The 16,151-nt window shown below is 42.5% G+C and overlaps 1 protein-coding gene across 1 annotated transcript; it reads left to right on the top strand.

The window, feature by feature from the left end:
- The first annotated feature begins 9,109 nt into the window (after positions 1 to 9,109).
- Positions 9,110 to 16,151, top strand: LOC146698367 (uncharacterized). Its single transcript, XM_085473463.1, has 18 exons — positions 9,110 to 9,194; positions 9,529 to 9,648; positions 9,722 to 9,898; positions 10,166 to 10,237; positions 10,746 to 10,854; positions 11,426 to 11,502; positions 11,913 to 11,985; positions 12,149 to 12,261; positions 12,335 to 12,360; positions 13,180 to 13,317; positions 13,448 to 13,557; positions 13,646 to 13,738; positions 13,829 to 13,912; positions 13,997 to 14,111; positions 14,214 to 14,319; positions 15,477 to 15,659; positions 15,741 to 15,815; positions 15,898 to 16,151. The coding sequence occupies exons 2-18, from the start codon at positions 9,646 to 9,648 to the stop codon at positions 15,979 to 15,981; spliced, it is 1,638 nt and encodes a 545-aa protein (XP_085329589.1). The 5' UTR covers positions 9,110 to 9,194; positions 9,529 to 9,645; the 3' UTR covers positions 15,982 to 16,151.

Genomic DNA, 16,151 nt, shown 5'->3' with positions numbered 1-16,151 from the left:
GTGGGCATTTCAGGCAGAACATTTCCACGTCACAAGACCAACAAGAGATGTAGAAAGACAGTTTGCTGTTAATGTCATATGATTGGGGGGGTCTGTGGTCAGAGGCGAACCCACAGAGAGGAGTCACTTGATGTTTTTGATTATTAGGCATAAACTGATGGGGAAACAATAGCATGGGGAAGGACATTTTTTTCACAAGATTAAAGCAAAGGCTGAGAAAGAAGAGCTACGGAGGATAGACAAAAGTCTAATGATGTCAAGACAGAGTTGGATCCATTTGATGTGGTGTCAGAGAAACCGAGCAGAAAGAAGGCAAATAATCATTTAAAAAGATTAGACTGCGTATATAAAGGAAATATGTTAGTCAGTCAGAGGCAAACAGTGGATCCTGAGAATAAAATTTATTGTTTAACATGAAAACCTGATTTTTCTCTTTAGTAGACAGATTTTCTTGTAAGTATAAAAACAACTTTTAGGACAGTCTGCAGACTTGATAAATGGATGTCTTTGTACGAAGCAGAGATGCTTTTTTGTTTTTCTATTTTTTGTCTGATTGACAAGTTGAGCGCACAGTAAGGAAAAACAGATGTAGTGTTTCTGGTGTTTATAAGAAGCAGACCGTGGTGGCAGCATAACTTTATTGCTGACTGCAGCACACAGACACATGTGACCATTGCATTGCTTCTCTGCCAATTATTTTTTATTCCTCTAGTGTCCACTAGGTAGTGTAATTTTTCACACAAGACACAACATTCTTGTGAATATAACGACAGATTATATGCCCATAAGATTATACCGACGCACTGACACAAAGCAACGACATTGCTACTTCAGAAACTGTTATGCTGCACAAAACTTCATGGTATTGTGTTGCAGAGTTCATTTCTCTTAATTAATCTTGAAAATTAATTAAACAGGAAAAGCAGCTGCTTGTTATTCCAGTACTTATTTGTGCACATGCAAGCTATAAATAAACACAAAATGCTTTGCCTCAATTATCATCTGTCACAACTGCTGTAAACTGAGACTCATTCTTCTGCACTGCTGCTTTCTTTGTGTGATCATCTAAAGGCGCAAAACAAGCACCACTAGGAGGCAACAGCTCAGCAGGTAGATCGTTTGGTAAATGGTCTGTATTTGTATAGCGCTTTTCTAGTCCCTAAGGGGGCCCAAAGTGCTTTACACAACCAGTCATCCACCCACTCACACACACATTCACACCAGTGTGTGAATGTGTGTGTGTCTGCAATTAATACAATACAAAATACTTCATAGAGTGCACTATACAGGTCATCGGATGTTCAAGATGGGCTTTACATCTTCCAACAACTGCTCACACTGTCAAGGCAATACACCAGACAATTACATCCACGCTCTTTGGTTCTGTCCACCAGTGCAAAAGTTTTGGCGCGAGATATGTGAAGACTTATCAAAGTGTCTGAAATGTAACATTCCAACTTCCCCCTTAGTGTGTCTACTGGGCAGCTTAGATAATGTCACTTCAGAAAAGAATATAGCCCATATGATTTTCACTGCCCTATGCATAGCCAAGAAAACAGTCCTCATGAACTGGAAAAATAAAAATAATCTTAATTCTAACCAATATAGAAATTATCTATTAGATTACATTAGTCTTGACACAGCCTATGCCACCACATTAGATCAATTGCTCTGGGCCCCTTTTATCAGCTCCATCACCTAGTGGGGGTGGGGGGGTCATAGTTTGGTCCCGCCTTCACTGTTGTGATTGGTGAGGGGGTAGGGACAGGCTTAGGGCGTCGGGGGGTTCCCCGGAGGCATCTTCCTTGGGGGGCTCAACCCGGGGTAGCGGTCACGTCCGGTTGGGGGCTCTGTTGGCTCTCAGGTGACTGTTTCCTCGCGGCTGCGTGCAGCGGGGCTAGGGGAGGGTCTGTGCTGACGGACGTGGGTTACTGACCTGGCAACCTGGCTGCCCCTGGGTGGGTCCGGGATGGGCGTGAGGTTCTGGGGGCGCTCCGTCTCTGGGCTGGGGCCCGGGCCGGGCCTCGGGGGCTTGGGTCCTGGTTGGTGTGTTGCCGGGGTTGTGGGCGGGTGGGTGCATGGGGGCCCGGCCCTGGAGCAGGGTGCCGCCGGTGCGTCGAGCCGCCTGGGGGGCTCTTCAACTGGTGGGGGGGATGGTCACATCTTGCAGGAGCTTTCTTCTCTTCAGGAACTCTCTGCAGGAGGGGGAGATACAGGAGAGGTGGAGGAAGATCTCAGCCTGGGCGTTTACCGTCTTATGTAGTCTGGAAGATGTGTGGATGGTGGGGTGGGTGCAGTTTTCTCTGTGGTGGGGTTGGGTGGACTGTCCAGGGCTCTGTGGAGCCGGAGGGCGCTACTGCACTGGGCCCCGGTCTGATGGGCCTGGGCCCCCCTTCCCTGGCGGGTCGCGAAGGGTGGGAGTGCCTACTGGGGTCAGCGGGGGAGCTGGCCCCAGGGAGGGGTTACCTGCCCCTCCCTTCCTTCCCTCCCCATCTCCAGCTGCCTCCCTCTTCCCGCTCCTCCACAACCACTCACTCATGCAGGGCCTTGGAGTGGGGGTATGTCACCAGGGTGCAGAGGAGGCTACCCCCCCCCCCCCCCGTCCCCTTCTGGCTGCCTCTGCCTCAATTTTATCCCACAACTTAGACATTCACATTATTCACACTCTCATTACACATACATATAGGATCTTGGGGGTGGGCACAATCACGGAGTCCAAATCACCATCAGGGTGTACACCCCACCCCTGACGTCGTTGCCCACCTCTCAATTTTAAATACACTTAGTCATTGAGGGCTAGCAGGAGGGACTATGCGCTTACCTGCTGCTCCTTGGCAGGTAGCTCCATGCCCTCCTGGGTTTTAATTGCACCTTAGAACACATATGCATCAACACTACAATGAGCGGGTGGAGGGAGGTTTGGAGTCTTCTCCCACCCCCATTCTCTGCGGCCTGCTGGAGCGGGAGGGCTAGTAGGAGGAGTTGGCCGTCCGACTGCGGTCTGGGGTGTGGGGCCTCCCTGCTGCTGCGGAGTCGGGGTGGTCTGCCTCTCCCCACTGCAGGGAAAAGGGTAACACCACCTGGGTCTGGGTGCAATTCCCCCCTCCAGGGGCAAGGGTACCTAGACCCGGTTTGTAGAGTACGCTTGGGGAGTGTGATTGTGTGTACAGCGTCTCTTTATGTCTGTCTCCACGTTGGTTGAGTGTGGAGTGAGTGCATATGAGAGCATGAGGGTGGGAATGGATGTTTGTGTCTGTGTGTGCCCGTATGTCTGTGTCTATATGTCAGGTTGGGTATCAGACGCCACCTCTCTGGGGACACCTCAGGCCCTCCAAGGTTTGGAGGCCTATCTCCACCCACCACCACTTCCCCTGCCGGTGGCGGACTCCCTCAGGTGTCGGTGTGTTGGTGGTTCTTTGTATCTGGGGGTGGGCGTCCGGGTACACACCGGCTCACTCCTTGGCGGCCGCTTGTCGGGGCCTGGGGCCTGGGGCTCGCTCGGGCCCCTTTGGAGGTGGGGTGCCCCCGGCCTCTCGGCCTGGGGCTCGGTCACTCAGGCACAGCTGGGGGCCGGCGGAGCTCACGGGCGCGTCACTGCAACTCCCCCTGACTTCTGCTCCGCGGCTGCTGGGCGAGCCCTCATCTGGGACTCTCCTCAGCTCTTACTGGAACAGTGGCGCGGCTGCCCCTCTGTTGGTCTTCCATGGTCTCTTGTGTTCTGGGGGCCTCTGGATGTCTGGAGTTTTGATCTCCTCCATACCCACTTCACACCCTGGAGGACGGGGCTGTGGCCCCCCCACACTCCCTAGCAGATCATTACATGGAGAAACCTTTGGAATGCAAGCATGCTGATCCACACAGGTATGCACACATGGGTATTCACAGACGCGGACTAAAGCTTTCTTGGCTGCTGCCTCAAAGCACACTGTGCGCTGTCTATCTTGCGTGCTGCACAATATCGTTTATTATTTAGTAAATATTGATATCTATGACTAGCTAGTTTATTATGATGGTGCTTTGTTTTCTCTATTATTATGTTGCTCTTTGTTGTTTGCTGTCTCCTCTGTTTGTTTTTTTTGTTTGTTTTTTTTTTTCTCCATACAGGTGACCCAGGAGTTCTTTTTTTTTTTTCTCTCTCTTCCCCCCCCTTCTCACCGTCTCTTCTCCCCTTTGGTTTTCTTTCTTTCTCTCCCCCTCTTTCTCTCATTCATTCCCCCTGTCCTATTTATTAAAAAAAAAAAAAAAAAATGACAAAGGATGAACTGAAGCTCTGCCATCACGTAATGTCGCATACTGCTGTTTCTGATGTCATTTTAAAAAAAAAACAAAAAAACAAAAAAAAACAAAAAAAACAAAAGCAAAGCTAGGAGCTAGGAGAAACAGCGACTGACTTGGAAGTAGGAGTCACAAATGTTGGAGTGGACAAAACCACTCCAACATCCATGGCACTCAAAATGAAGGTGAGTGTGAAGATCACAGGTCACCCCACTCTAACCTTAGATAGAAGAATTTGCTACAAAGACCCAACTAGAATTAGAAAACAGCACAGGGAGTAATAAAGTGAGTTTAGCGGCGTATAAATGTGCGGGCAGTTCAGGGTCGACCCAAAGACCGAGGTAAATGTAGCAGAGGCTAAACAGGTTACCTTCAAAGGGATTTCAGTGGCACCCTGTGTGTGAACAAGAAACTGCACTCAGTTCAGTCTGAGAAGCTAAGTGGGCATTTCAGGCAGAACATTTCCACGTCACAAGACCAACAAGAGATGTAGAAAGACAGTTTGCTGTTAATGTCATATGATTGGGGGGGTCTGTGGTCAGAGGCGAACCCACAGAGAGGAGTCACTTGATGTTTTTGATTATTAGGCATAAACTGATGGGGAAACAATAGCATGGGGAAGGACATTTTTTTCACAAGATTAAAGCAAAGGCTGAGAAAGAAGAGCTACGGAGGATAGACAAAAGTCTAATGATGTCAAGACAGAGTTGGATCCATTTGATGTGGTGTCAGAGAAACCGAGCAGAAAGAAGGCAAATAATCATTTAAAAAGATTAGACTGCGTATATAAAGGAAATATGTTAGTCAGTCAGAGGCAAACAGTGGATCCTGAGAATAAAATTTATTGTTTAACATGAAAACCTGATTTTTCTCTTTAGTAGACAGATTTTCTTGTAAGTATAAAAACAACTTTTAGGACAGTCTGCAGACTTGATAAATGGATGTCTTTGTACGAAGCAGAGATGCTTTTTTGTTTTTCTATTTTTTGTCTGATTGACAAGTTGAGCGCACAGTAAGGAAAAACAGATGTAGTGTTTCTGGTGTTTATAAGAAGCAGACCGTGGTGGCAGCATAACTTTATTGCTGACTGCAGCACACAGACACATGTGACCATTGCATTGCTTCTCTGCCAATTATTTTTTATTCCTCTAGTGTCCACTAGGTAGTGTAATTTTTCACACAAGACACAACATTCTTGTGAATATAACGACAGATTATATGCCCATAAGATTATACCGACGCACTGACACAAAGCAACGACATTGCTACTTCAGAAACTGTTATGCTGCACAAAACTTCATGGTATTGTGTTGCAGAGTTCATTTCTCTTAATTAATCTTGAAAATTAATTAAACAGGAAAAGCAGCTGCTTGTTATTCCAGTACTTATTTGTGCACATGCAAGCTATAAATAAACACAAAATGCTTTGCCTCAATTATCATCTGTCACAACTGCTGTAAACTGAGACTCATTCTTCTGCACTGCTGCTTTCTTTGTGTGATCATCTAAAGGCGCAAAACAAGCACCACTAGGAGGCAACAGCTCAGCAGGTAGATCGTTTGGTAAATGGTCTGTATTTGTATAGCGCTTTTCTAGTCCCTAAGGGGGCCCAAAGTGCTTTACACAACCAGTCATCCACCCACTCACACACACATTCACACACTGGTGATGGCAACCACCCTGGGGCACACTGACAGAGGCGAGGCTGCTAGACACTGGCGCCACCGGGCCCTCTGAACACCACCAGTAGGCAACGGGTGACGTGTCTTGCCCAAGGACACAACGACCGAGACTGTCCAAGCTGGGGCTCAAACCAGCAACCTTCTGATTACAAGGCGAACTCCCAACTCTTGAGCCATGATCGCCCCAATTTGTCCCATGATCGGAAGGTCCGGGGTTCAAATCTACCGAATGGCTACCCTGAGGTACCTGAGCAAGGTACTGTCCCTACACACACCGGGCGTTAGATTGGTGGCTGCCCACTCCTTAAATACAAAGAGTAAGTTAATAAACTATACAAAAAAGCACTTGTATTTCTGTCTGCTGCTACCATCAAGCATCACTCAGCAAAAAATAAAACAAATGAAAATCCATCAGGATTCTTCTAATATACTTCACTTTTGCCTTACAGTCAGTAACATTTTCTGCATCAGTTTTAAACAATCCAACTCTCAGATATGTACAGAAAACCCCAGGTGCAAGTCACTAACAAGTGCTTTATTAGCTCTGCCATACATAAGGCTACCAAATTTATACTAGCCCTGCCAGAAGCTAAGGCTACCAAATTTTAAACTATACCTTCACAGACAAAGGTGTCATAGTTTCTGTATCCTGCAGTAAACGGTGTTGTCAGGTACCAACAGGAGTTCCTGTCATTGTCCCACAATGAGCGCCCAAAAGACATCTTGCAGAGTCTTCTGTGAGGACTAAAAGTGGAGTTTAAACGTAAAGTTAAAGGAGCTGACTCGCTATGACTTTCCATTTCCATTCCTATGGAAGCTGATGCCTCATGTGGAGAATGCTGACTCCTAGTAGTTCCTGTCCACATTTCTCCTGGCTGAAGAGCTGAGCCCTGAAGTCGATGGTTAGAGACTTCTCGGGTTGTTCATCAGCTCTCTATATTTTTTCACACCTATTTACCTGCTCAGGACAGCTCTCTTCCCTGTTCCTCTTTGTGGTGGTGCTGATGCCTGAGGTTGAGGGAGCAGCCTCTTCTAACCTCTGAGTGACTGAAGGTTCTTGGTGTAGAACATGTTGCCCATTATCCTTTACATGTTACATGTTGCAAGTAGAACAAGTACATGTGGAGCATCGACAAGATGGTCACAGCAATCTCATAACCCTGCCAAAAAATGTCTCATGCTAACTGCTGTATGAGAGAAGACCAAAATTAGATCTCTCATCCTCATTTAGTGAGTAATATCCAGAGTCCTCACTGAGCCAGACATCATAATTTATGACTTCATTGTCCGCATCTCTTTCCATTACGTGATCTTACTCAAAATTGTCATCAAGGAGTGGAAGGATACCCTCAGGTTCAGCTTCGATCTGGACTTTTCCATCCTCAACCTCAGCATCTTACTCGCCACCTGAAGAGATGTCGACTGATGAATTCGATGAGGCTACCTTCTGCAGGATGATGTCGTTTCCTCAACCTGCAAGTAAACACACTCATCTGCTATTATTAGTTCGGGGATTTTCAATCATTGGCAAGTGCTAAAGCATGCCTAAATTTAATCAGAGTAATAGTAGGAATAAAACTACTGTAAACTTGTCTGTACAAACTTGTCTACTGATGACAGTATAGGTTACAACAAAAACAGGTTTAAATGTCCAGTTCTAGATGTTACAGTGCAGGCACACAAAGGTGTTGCATGCTTCAGCAGCGCTGCTCGTCATTAATGTATAAAACTTTTGTAGCTGTCCCTGAAAGAAGACAAAGAGGTAACTTCATGATACATATCTGTGGTGCTGATTTAAAACACATTTTACCTGAAACATTGGCAAGCAAATGTAAAAATTGCTCTGATAATGCGAGGTTATTTATGTGACTTAAAAAGCGTTTGCTTATCCACCTTTGTTCTCTCAACAGCACTAAGAACATAAGCTAATCACTGGAGAATATTAGCTTATTTTAGCTTTTTAGCTAATTCTAGCCACAAGTCAGGTGATACATCACTTGTTGGCAGCCAAGGAGCTGATGTACTTTATTAGTTTCCTATTTTGGTTGAATTCAGCGTCACTGTGTGTTTATAGTACAGCACAGTTCCACTGAGCAACAATGATGTTGGAGGTAAATGTCTATAAATATCTACCTGACTGTCATTATTTCTGTAGGAAATAGGGATGAGTAAAGCTACCATGGTGATAAAAACTAATATTTGACTGAATGGGATTTTAATCCAGTGACTGAGTCCACATCCCTCTGACAGAAATGAACATTAAACTTATTTCTGTAACCTGGTTGTTTTCTTAGCCAGTTTTTGTCTCTGATGCAGATTGTTTGGGGTTTTTTGTTGTTGTTTTGTTATGTTTTTTGAAGAAACTGCTTTTCAGATACATTTTTTTTTCTGTGCACTCTGGCATTCTTCCTGCTGCTGCCATTTAATGGCATGCCGTTGGGCAAAAGTGTGCCACTTTCAGCAGCAGTGAGGGCGACCTGTCATGTCATATGTTTAGTCCACCAATGATTTCTCAAGTTTCATAGGATCTTCTCACTCTCCTGTTAGTTCTACGATATTTATGTTTTCTCTGCACTTTCAACACTGGCTGAACTGATGGTTACACACTCACTCATCCTTTATGTATGAGCAATGAACGTGTAAGGAAAGAAAAACAAGATTTGGAAGCACTGTGTTGCTTGGATTATATTTTTATTGTCTATTATTATATTACTATTGGCCTATGAATGTGTAAGCATTTGCGCTATAGTGGGCTTCAAGTAGCAGTGCTAAAAAGATGGACGATGGATACCTTGCAATTCTACCCCTCCGGGAAATGCAGATGTTGTAATGTTTCCAATTTAAGAGAATATGAACGCTTCTTGTTTGTTATTCCCACTCCCTGCCAGTTGGTGGCGGTAAAGCACCATTTCGTTTTAGCCATCAAAAAGAACAAGTGGTTTCTGTAGTTGTTCATGTAAAAAAAGGGACGGGCGGATATAGTAGAAAGAAAAATGAATGAATTTGTTTCACTAATTCTCTTTACAGGTTATAAAATTTACAACTGCCACTTAAAATGTGCAAACCTTCATCTGCAGCGATGATGCGGTTGTGTTCTGATAATCCATCCTACCTGACAAACCATCCTATCCATTGCTTCTGCGCATGAGCTGCGCATGCGCACAACACAAAACCGGAATTTTCAGGGATAGCGTCCGCCTGTAATTTCATGCTACGTTTTTGATATTTGGAAAATAGGTAAGTATTGATACTTTATTGCCGTGGATACTTGATTTTTTTAAGCCATTGTGAATGTTTGTTAATTTTAAAGTGAACGTGCTGTCTGCGTTTTCCACAAAATTATCGAATTTGCAGCTTCGGTTAAGTCTAGTTTCAAGTCATGATTTAAGCTTGTACACATATGATGTTATCTAGAAAGTTAGAAAGTTTGCAGTGCATTCTTGCTGAGTGATAAGACCGTTATATTCTGTTAAGTCTACTTAGGTAATGTGGTTATTTAATAGGTTAAATTGTATGCATTGTTTGCTGCACATATTGAAGCTCAAAAGAAAATGTCTGTTTACGTTTGTAGATATGGAGAAGAAATGGGAAGAGATATACTCGTTACTTTCTGCTGGGTCCTACCCTTCAGAATATGACAAGGCTCAGAGGCAAAACCTCAGAAGATATGCCTCAAAATTCAAACTGAATGGTCAGTAATTTTTTGTTAATATTAACAAATCACATATTTGGTTAAATACATTGTAAATAGTTTTTTTCTGTAGATGGAGAACTCTTTTTTTGGAACCAGAAGAGTAGTTAAAACCATGGACGATGCCAGGAGGATCTTTCATGAGTTTCATTCATGTCCAATAGGAGGACACACTGGCATACAGAAAACGCTAGCAGCAGTGTGTTCCGGATTTTACTGGTTTAGTATGACGGTTGACATTAAAAATTGGGTATGTATTAACTGTTTGTGTTGTAGTTAAATAGTGTTTAAAATCAGCAATTTTTTTATTAGCAACTAAAAGACAAACAGTACATTAGCAAAATAGAAATAAATATGTTTAAGTAATTACATTAATAACCTGTAGACCTGGCAGAGATTTTAAGACATCCATATCAAGTACTGTTGCTAGATTGATTGATTTTCAGAGAAAACGCCATTAAGTAATTTTATTACATAAGAATAAAAACTCATACTTTATAAATATTTTATCTTAAAGATTCTGGAATGGGACCAGTGTCAAAAAGATGGGAACCCACTGGCTGCTGTGCAGCCGTTGCAGTGTATTAAGGTAAATATTATGCCCCTTTTCCACTATAGTACTGTATACTTTATATAGGTAAAAGTTCATAGATGACATTATAAGTCTGTGTGACTAAAATGTGTTAGAACCTAAAGCCAGGTATATAATTGTTCAAGTAACCCTGACATTTGTCAGCATGCAGTCTCAAATGTCTTATTTTGTACAGATGTACAAGTGGCACTTAAAATGCACTCTATATCCAATAGTTGCATCACTTTGTGACCATTATGAAGTTTTTTTGACTCATTAAAGCTAGATCAAACCTTGACCAGTGAATGAAAAATAAATTGATGTCCAAATGAACAGTGCGCCCATTTTGCAGTGTGACTGTGAACAAGCAAAACATGTAGATTCAAATTCAAAGACGATACGGGTCGCCACATTCGGATGTAATTATATATATCACTGTTTTCAAATAATATGCACTGATAATAGTTAAGGTAATTTTGGTATTGCACGAACTTTTGCTGAATCTTGAAAACCTGTACATGTTCAGAGGCCGCGTAGTGGAACCAACGAGGGAGGAAGACAAAAGAAATTAGCGCCTGCTGGCAGGGCTCGTAGTGCGGACCGAAAAATGGCAGCGCAGGAGAAGTTCTTTGCAGGTAAACAGAGATTTTTGAAACGGTAAAGTGTGTGTGAGGGAGGGAGGCCAAAAGGGTTTATAGACCTTAAAGCTTAGTGTCCTGCTGCAGTCTGTGGTCTTTTACCACTCTTATATGATCTTCACTCTGAGTTAAATAACTTGTTTAAAAATGTATTTCTTCCCATCTTCCCAAGATGAATAATAATAATAATGAACTACCAGAACAGAGATCACAAAGTACTTTGGCAAACAGACAAAAGGAATACTCACAGGGAACAATTTAAACAAATAGACGATGCCTGCACACAGATAATTAAAAAAGAAAAAAACAATTAAAAATGTAAATAAATCAATGAAAGGTTAGATGCAGGCAATAAGAAAGGTAACTGAAATATGATAACAAGAAGATAAAAGATAAAATGGAATCATGTAAAAACAAGTCTGTAAAATGTGTTTTACATGTGATTTGATGGCAGTAACTAAATCTGTGAGCCTTTTTATCCTCAGGCTGGTCTTTCCAAAGTTAATATTGAAAGAGCTGTCACTCCTTAGGATGTTTTAAAACAAATATTAAAAAACATGTTGCACAGGAATTCCCAAAATCCAGTATAAACCCGATGCTGGACCTGGTGATGTCATGTGTTTTAAACACTACAGTGCAGAAGAGGTAGGTGAGAGACACACACACACACACACACACTCACTCACACACACACACAGATATGTCAAGCAGACTCAGGGGTAGAAAACCAAAGTGGGCAAATAATTGGAATTTGATGTAATTATTTCTTGTTTGTTATTAAAGTGCGACATTAATAATGGCTTGCTCCAGGACACACTGTTTCAAAATCCAATTAACTGCACAGTACAACCTAAACTGCTTTATCTATGCAGATGTTTTTAGTCGTCTTAGTTTGATATTGGAAAAAATCATAATGTCAGCTGTACATTTTTGCTCCGGGGCCACTCAGGAGGTTAATACAATAACATGCTGACCTAACTCTGTTTGTGTCATGGTTTTGACTGCACAGTTAGAGTTGTGTAAGGCTGTGTGGAGCTCGGTGTTCCTGTGTGCAGGTGCTGATGGGGAGGACGATGGAGGACTGGTTGAGGTTTTCAGTCTGCTACTGGCACTCTTTCTGTGGACCGGGTAATGTTGCGATTTAGCCAACACTCGTGCAACTCATTAAACAGTCTGAGGGTCGATGGTTACAAATGTGTCCCGCAGGCTTTGACTCATGCACACATACAGTTTTACTTTTCTCAGATCAGCACATCTCCTTTGTAATATTGCCTTGTTTTCTGTTTGGTAGGTGCCGGTCCTTTTGGAGTTCCAACCCACCACCGGCTCTGGAATAAAGGGTCTCCTATGAAATCAGCCAGGAAGCGACTCTGTGCAGCCTTTGAGTTTTTCACCAAGCTTGGAGTGAGGCTTTTAATATCTCAGAGCTGACCAGATCACAGTATAATTCCTCATTGACGTCTGTTTGTTTTCACAGGTAAAATATTACACTTTCCATGACAGGTAAGAAAGCTGAAGTTATCTTGATTTCACCCTGACCTGACAAAGTTCTGGTGGAATGTAGAAGAACATAATGTACCATGTTTATGGGGTGCATGTAGTTATACATTGAATTCATGAAAATAGCCAGTGCAGTCTGGGCTGTAGTTTTCTTCAGATATACTTAGAACTACCAGGATGCTTTGATTAGGCTCAAAATATGGTTGGAACTTCATCCATGTCACAATTATGGACAGACACAAACTCAGCTCTTACATGGCGTGGACATCTGAGTTTGGGAATGCGATAACTTGAGAATGAGGTGAGATAGGATTTTCACATTCATTCCAAAGCTGCATCTACTAACAATCAGAAGAGTTTCAGTCTCGGTGGCCTTGAATTCAAGGTCAGAGGTCAGGTTTTCTCAAAATGACCTAACATTATCTAATTTATACTGTAGGTGCATCTACGATGAGGCTGAGGGGTAGCACTGGCAGCCACCAGTATTTTTGTAGACCTGCTTCTGCACACTACCATCATGATTTTAAAATGAAAAGGTCCTGATGTGACTAAAGTGCAGACTTTCAGTTTTAATTGAAGGGTTTTAACAAAAGTATTGCATTAACTATATGAGGATTACGAACATTTTTATCCACATTCCCTGATTATCTACAGTATAATCACCTCATATGCTTTTATTTCTACATGTTTTCTGCGACAATTTTATGTATAATTGTACGGTCTGGGAGATAAGAGGGTATTTTCACTCAGTGGTAATAGTATCTGTATACTGTATTATTCTGGTGCTCTGAAATTGAGTGCTTAGCCCTGTGCCCCCGACAGAGACATTGCCCCTGAGGGCTCCACGCTGGAGGAGTCCAACCGCAATCTGGATGAAATAACAGACCTGGCTCTCAAGCTACAGAACCAGACTGGAGTGAAGTTGCTGTGGATCACCTGTAACCTCTTTACTCACTTAAGGTTAACACTGTAGTCATACCTTAAACCTCACTTTTTTCTTTTTTTGTTAAACCTGAGTTTCAGGAGCACAGAAAGTTATGAATGGTTCAGTCAGTTATGCAGATTTCTGTCTATAAACATCGTACTACAGGTACATGAATGGTGCAGCCACTAACCCTGACTGCCATGTGCTGGCCTATGCTGGTGCTCAGGTGAAAAAAAGTCTGGAAATCGCCAAGAAGCTGGGTGCAGAAAACTTTGGTATGATGGATTTGATGGTTACGATCTTGTAATGTTGTGACTCTTCTGTGTAAGTGGCGCTTTAATCGGCACATTTTTGGCTTTTTAGTTTTTTGGGGAGGAAGAGGTTTCCACTCCATCCATAACACTGATGTTGCTGTTGAACTCAATCACATGGCCATCTTCTTCAAAATGGCTGTCAGTAAGTGTGCACGTGAACAGCAGACAGGCTTTGAGTTTTGAGTTTGTCAGCTGTGTCTGTTCTGTTTCATGTCTGCGTGTTTGTCTGCAGACTACAAAGAGAAGATTGGGTTGAGTTGTCAGTTTCTGATTGCGCCCCAACAAAAGGAGCCCAGCAAACACCAGTATGATTACGGTGAGGCTTCCAAAGCTCATCATAAAGTAACCTAAGCCAATACGCTTCTTCAGTGTTGCATCTTATGTCTGTTGTTTTCTGTAGATGCAATGAGTCTTATAGGATTCCTAAAGCATTTTGGTTTGGACAGTGACTTTAAGTTAAAAATTGAGCCCAACCACACCACTCTAGGAGGACACGATATTGTCATGGCATCTGCGTGAGTCACTCTCTTGTGAAGTAACCGAAGTCTAACTTTGTAGCATGTTCATGCTTTTTGTTTGTTTTGTTTTTTTAATCATTCTTGCTTGCTGGTGCACAGTTTTGGGATGCTGGGATCGATTGACTCCAACACAGGCTATCCTTACCTGGGGTGGGACACAGATCAGTGCCCCCTGGACATCAGGAACACCACCTTGGTCATGAAAGTAAGCTAACTAAATATATAACGGTTTATTTAAAGTGATGTTAGTCAATATAAGTTAAGTTTGCTATATTTTAGGTGAAATTTACAAGATTTGGTAAACTGCAGCAGTTGGAATGATTAAATAGGTGGTTACACTTTCTTGATGCCTCGCATGTACAACAATATACAACAAATATAAATCCAGCGATCACTCTTCCTTTAGAGGTAGTGTAGGTTGGTTGGGGTCCAGTAAAAATATGTATTACTATTAGCTGAGTCCTCTGTTCACTAGCTAGCTGCTGACTGGAAATTTCTGTCAGGCAGGCACTTTTCTTCCTTCCTCATTAGGAAAGTGTAGAAAAAGTCTTTAGCAGCTAAGTGCTGTGGCATGTTTATTGTTAGCTAGGTAGTTGCTAGCTTTATAATCTGATTTGTGCTTGGGAGATGGCATACAGTAATGCTCATCAAAAGAATTGGTCTGCCTGCCTCTGATAAAATGAAATTCTAAGTAAATGTTGCAGACTGGACAGAAGATGACAGTAATTTGAGAGCTTATTAGGTTGGTTGTTGATTTGGCTACTTGGAGCAGTAGCCAGTGTTTTTTTTTTTTTTTTTTTTTAATCTCTTCCAGTGTTGCCTGGCTACAAGTGAATATCTGATGATTGCGATCCATATTGACCGTTTAGTGTGAAACTAAAGCCTACTCAAAGATGATTGGTCAACAGAACTCTGGTCACTTACAATAGTATATTATTAGAAAATGACCAGAAAGCTTCCAGTACCAGAGATTATCTAGTGCAGTCTGTGTTGAAGCTTGGCATGTGCATTACTGGCAGTGAGCCTTTTTCAGATAATACATTAGTACTGGACAACAAGTCAATACTTAACATTAGCTATGCATTGCTGGGTCACCACAATATGACATGTACTCTTTATGTCTAAATCTATGTGAGCTCAAAACAATAAAAATTCTAAAACTGCACTTTATGAGTTACTATGGCTAGTTTAGATGAATCAATCATTAATCTAGCATCTGTTAGAATGATGCTAGATTAGATTAAAACAAAGCTTGGCTTGGATGAATTGGATGAAAAAGGATGAATTTTTAGATCAATGGTTTCACTGTTAATAACATTAGATGAGAGATAATCGAACTTCCTCGTTCCTCTGTGTGTCCAGGTGATTGTTGAACAAGGCGGCCTGCATCCAGGAGGATTGAACTTTGTTGCAAAGGCGCACATAGAGTCCACTGACCTCGAGGACCTGTTCATTAGTCACATCAGAGTCATGGACGCCTTTGCAAGAGGACTCAGGAACGCCGTTCACATCATTGAGGATGGGGTTATTGCTAGTATGATGCAGGTATGTGTGCAGCTACTTGAGTGTAAAGTATACGTTAATAATATTAATAGGAAAATGCAAGTTATGTGTAATGTTAAACAGGAGCGGTACTCAAGCTTTAGTCATGGCCTCGGACAGAAGGTGGAGAATGGTACTGCCACCTTAGAGGAGATGGAGGTAAGACTCAGCTTGAGCTTATATTTAAACTGGAGTTTATATTTGTAGCAACTCTACATGATGTGTCTTTTTGTTATTTCAGGATTTCATCAAGCAGAACGGTGAGCCAGAAGTAACATCAGGGAAGCAAGAAAAGTATGACTCCGTCTTTAACCACTACATATGATCAAAACACCTCTGCATATGCAGCATTGGCCGTCAGGTGATGCCTTACTTGTAGGAAAGCCCACTCATTTTCAACACTGTACTTTATTTAGTCCTGTCATGCATTTGTAGTCACGCAAACTTTTGAAGTGACACTTAAATTCAATAAAAATGTTGTCAATATGTGTTTGA

This window comes from Copadichromis virginalis, linkage group LG11 (assembly GCF_057382275.1).
Source record: "Copadichromis virginalis isolate Kocher_CV1m ecotype Utaka linkage group LG11, C_Virginalis_male_GT1.1, whole genome shotgun sequence".
Lineage (NCBI taxonomy): Eukaryota > Metazoa > Chordata > Actinopteri > Cichliformes > Cichlidae > Copadichromis > Copadichromis virginalis.
Note: the sequence above shows the minus strand (reverse complement) of the source record. Positions and strands in the feature narration are given on the sequence as shown.

Excerpts from the sequence above, each read along its gene's own strand:
- LOC146698367 (XM_085473463.1), top strand. Across the intron at positions 11,503-11,912 it reads AACACTACAGTGCAGAAGAG|GTGCTGATGGGGAGGACGAT; the intron begins GTAGGTGAGAGA and ends TCCTGTGTGCAG. Across the intron at positions 12,361-13,179 it reads TATTACACTTTCCATGACAG|AGACATTGCCCCTGAGGGCT; the intron begins GTAAGAAAGCTG and ends TGCCCCCGACAG.